The 3,885-nt window shown below is 36.9% G+C and overlaps 1 protein-coding gene across 1 annotated transcript; it reads right to left on the bottom strand.

Moving 5' to 3' along the window:
* Positions 1-924: 924 nt before the first annotated feature.
* On the bottom strand, positions 925-2,837 carry LOC134288369 (protein zerknuellt 1-like). The gene is made up of 2 exons (XM_062853029.1): positions 2,609-2,837; positions 925-2,263 (listed from the first exon to the last, which is right to left on the bottom strand). Exons 1-2 carry the CDS (start codon positions 2,835-2,837, stop codon positions 1,266-1,268), a joined length of 1,227 nt encoding a protein of 408 aa, XP_062709013.1. The 3' UTR covers positions 925-1,265.
* Positions 2,838-3,885: the final 1,048 nt, after the last annotated feature.

Raw genomic sequence — 3,885 nt, 5'->3', positions numbered from 1 at the left:
ACTTGGCGTTGCCGCGGAGCAGCAACGCACTCATTTTGTATAATTTTCAACATGATCGGTAGGTTTGTCGATGGTACCAGAGCGAGAGAGAGAGAGACTTAAGTGGGCTGCCATGCGGTCGGCTACACGTGAGAAAATGTGTATAATTTTTATTTCATATCTTGATGGCAAGTCCCGCTTCCATGTAATCCCTTCCCAGGTCGCCATTAGATTATTATCCATTGCCATTCTTCGTTCAACTTTCTACAAACGAAGAATACTTTACCATCATGGCCGCTAAGCCTTTTACGTTTTCCTGTTCGCTTCATTGGTAGGCAGAAATTGTTGTTTATTATATGGTTGGAAGCGAAGCTACATACGTGCATGGTCGAAACAAAATTACTTTTTTCCCGAACATTCTATTTTTATTTTTTACTGCAAATATATGAATGTTTCTTTCATTATGGAGATATATGCAAGTGCTTTTTTAGTTCGAGCAATCAAAATAAAACTAGATGTAACTTTTTGCCACTTCATCGAGCATAATTTTTTGAAGCGATTTTGATCATTCTGAAAGATACATATTTCAGAAGGCTGAATAAATAAATAAATAAATAAATAAATGTTTTCATTACAATGAATACACAGTTAAATGTGCATGTGAAGTTTATAAAAGTGCAAGTTTTGCAAAAACTTATTATGACGCAAGATGTTTGAATGTTAATAAATTTTCTATTTAAAAACATTGTAAAACTCATCTTTTTAGCTATAACCCTAAATCTGTTCCATTTACTATTTTTTTTGGTGCGATGGATATTAAAATCAGGTTGGCCTTTCTACTCCGTAGAATCGTTATCCGTTCTGTAGTGTTCTGTAAAATGTAATTGTGATATTAATAAGTAATAGGCTACAGTGTTTGAGTTTTACAATTGTTCCATTTATTTCTCATCAATAGATTTTCTTAAAGATTAAAATTAAGTATATTCTCAGTCTTTCTACATATTGACTATTTTGTTTCCTAATATTATATATAATCACATATCGATAGAAATTTATTTTCTTCTAATGAAGATACACAAGTCTTGGGCTGTAAGCCCGGCTAACAGAGATAATAACAAGATATGAATCTTTCAAAAATGAGGGAGGTAGAACCGATTTTTTGTATATACATTTTTACACATGGTGTTTAACAATACTGATTGCAATTTGATGGAAGGAGAAATCTAACAAAGTATCATTTTTAAGGCAGTGGATTTCACCTATTGTTATAGCGTTTTTTTTTTCAATTATGAAACAAATCGCTCGGGTAATGCCATTCCTGTCAATTGTGCAGAATCATATTGAATTTTACCAGATAATGCGTTATTGTTCGTGGTGTAAGCCTTGTCTGTCGAACTGTTATTGAAATAGTTCTCATTATTTCCCCATTGAATAGTAACACTTGGTGTTTGCTGCAACATATTTGGCTTATCAACTTCATAGAAATTGGGAGATGTACTTACATTCGAGTATGGAGGACTGTTTCTGTTGAAATATTCATCCCAGGAAGAAGACGCGCTGATTGAAGAACCAATATTGATCATGGCTGAAAGATACGTATCTTCTATATCGGGGGAGCTATAATGTTTTCTTAAATCCTGTTTATCAAAATAGAAGCCAGTATTTTGATAAAGTGATTCGTTGTGATTCGTAAATGGTGGCAGTAATTTTCCTAAGTTCAGATTTGACTGAGCCGATGTCTCATCGCTATAGCAATACTTTTTATCAGACACATGCTTTTTAGACGCTAATGAAATGGGAGCATACGTCGAGTGGGCCATAAGTCTATTTACTATATTTTTGTTTTCAATAGTAGCCGAAGAACAAACTCGGGTTAACTCTTTGCGATTATGCTTTTCCATGTTTTGCTCTTTTGCGTGGTCTCCTCCTGCTAAAAGGTCTTTCTTGTGCTTCATTCTCCGATTTTGAAACCAGATTTTAATTTGTCTTTCAGTTAATGTAAGCTTCGTGGCAATTTCAATTCTCCGGGGACGACAAAGGTAGCGGTTTAGTCGAAACTCCTTCTCCAATTCAACAAGCTGCTGGCTAGTGAAAGCGGTACGGGACCGCTTTGTTGCAACATATGATTTTGGAACGTCGGCAGTAGAGGGTGTGTGGTTCTCTGGAACTGGAAGAAATATGGGGTAAATATTAAGAACATGTGTTAACGTTGCTGCTTTCGTAAATCGTGTAGGGGATGAATTTGCTTTGGATGCTTCAAGCCTGTCAGTAATGGGATTTAAATCTTCGATAGTTTTACACTATACTTTGTGGTTAAATATGCACGGCAAAGATTATTTACACCATCTTCAAGAAAGCATTCCGATCTGATAGTGCATTAGAATCAGGCTGAATCTGATCCTTCACCCTAAGCGACTGAATGGATAAAAAATCCTGACAAATTGCCTCTGCCCTGTGATGATGGGAGAGATGCAATAAGAAATGATGATGATAAATATCAACATCAAAAGCCGTCGACCCTAATCGGACAATAGTATATTCCCCGTCACAATCAAGTGGTGTAACCTTCAACAGAGTTTGTGGTTTTGTTGAAGATATTTATTTCAATTATTTTAATGATTGACCTTACCTTCCATTTTGGCGGTGCTTTGAACGTTTCCTGTTGCGTTGTGATACGTGGGTTGGACCAAGGAACTGTTACATGATGGTTTGATCTCTTCACTTGGGTGTACTGGCGATATAGCCGAATCCATAGGAGTATCTATATCCGTTGACCAGTGCTCGCTTAGTTTAGCCAGTTCGAGGATGGGTGCCAAAGATATTTCATCCATACCAAGTTCTTCACTTAAATTGTACATTTCGTTACCACAAGAAAACATTTCACAGCACAAGTTAAATTTTAGTCACCACAACGTTCTTCTTGACGTTATCTAATCAGTTAACCATAACGGAATGGTTTGCGAATATTTATGCCATTCATTTTTATACACGTATATGCACAGTGCTAGGTAGTTGTCAGTAGGGATGGGCGGTTTTAGGGTTTGCTACCTTTTGTCCTTTTCCAGATGGGATGTGCATTGGGGTATTTTAAAAGGAGAAGAAGACGTAGCAGAAACAGCACACGCTGCAGGTCAAGTGACAAAGGTGAATTTCCAGCCGAAAAGTGTCTGGTTTGGTTTGGTGACTGCCTGTCGTAAATAAAAGGGAACGAACGTGGATGAAGTGTTGGCGAAAGGTAAACAGCTGGATGGGAAAGGAGTAAGCTGTAGGTTTTGGGTCCCAGTCGTGTGTCTAGTCTAAATGCCAGGCGTCAAAAAATTATTTGGATTCAATAAAGTCAACTCGCCGCCCACGTCAGGAAATAGGCGTCTGGAAATAGGCATTACGTTTCCATTCATGATTCTTGCGGGTAGTAGACTGACCGATTGCTGTATGACGACCAACAGGCTATATCAATTAAGAACGATTGAGACGGTCAACGGGCGGAGTAGAAAGGCAAAAATTGCATTAACCACTCGAGGACTTATTAGGAAACTTGAAACTTGTCTTACGCAAAACAGGACAGGTAAAACATCCGGATTATTTAGCGGTGTAAAAGTAGCCTGGACAATGTTACCATCATTTTATTGCAAGGAAAGTTTCAGAAGGTTCTTTAGTTGTTGGTTGAAGAATAGAATTCAATTTTCTGTTAACTAGAAAATGTCTTAAAATTGTACGTACATATAGTCCAAAATACCCTAGTAGGACAATTCAGAATGATTTGTTTGGATCAAACTAATATACGACTAAATTTGATACTAAACTCATTTACTGCACGTAGATTAGCTTACGTAGTTTGGATGCATTTCATTTGCATCATGACTATCACAATCAATTTTCTCATAACATTTTAAGATCAACTATACA

The sequence above is a fragment of the Aedes albopictus genome, chromosome 1 (genome assembly GCF_035046485.1).
Source record: "Aedes albopictus strain Foshan chromosome 1, AalbF5, whole genome shotgun sequence".
Classification (NCBI taxonomy): Eukaryota; Metazoa; Arthropoda; class Insecta; order Diptera; family Culicidae; genus Aedes; species Aedes albopictus.
The sequence above is the reverse complement of the archived record's forward strand: the minus strand, read 5'-3'. Positions and strand labels throughout refer to the sequence as shown.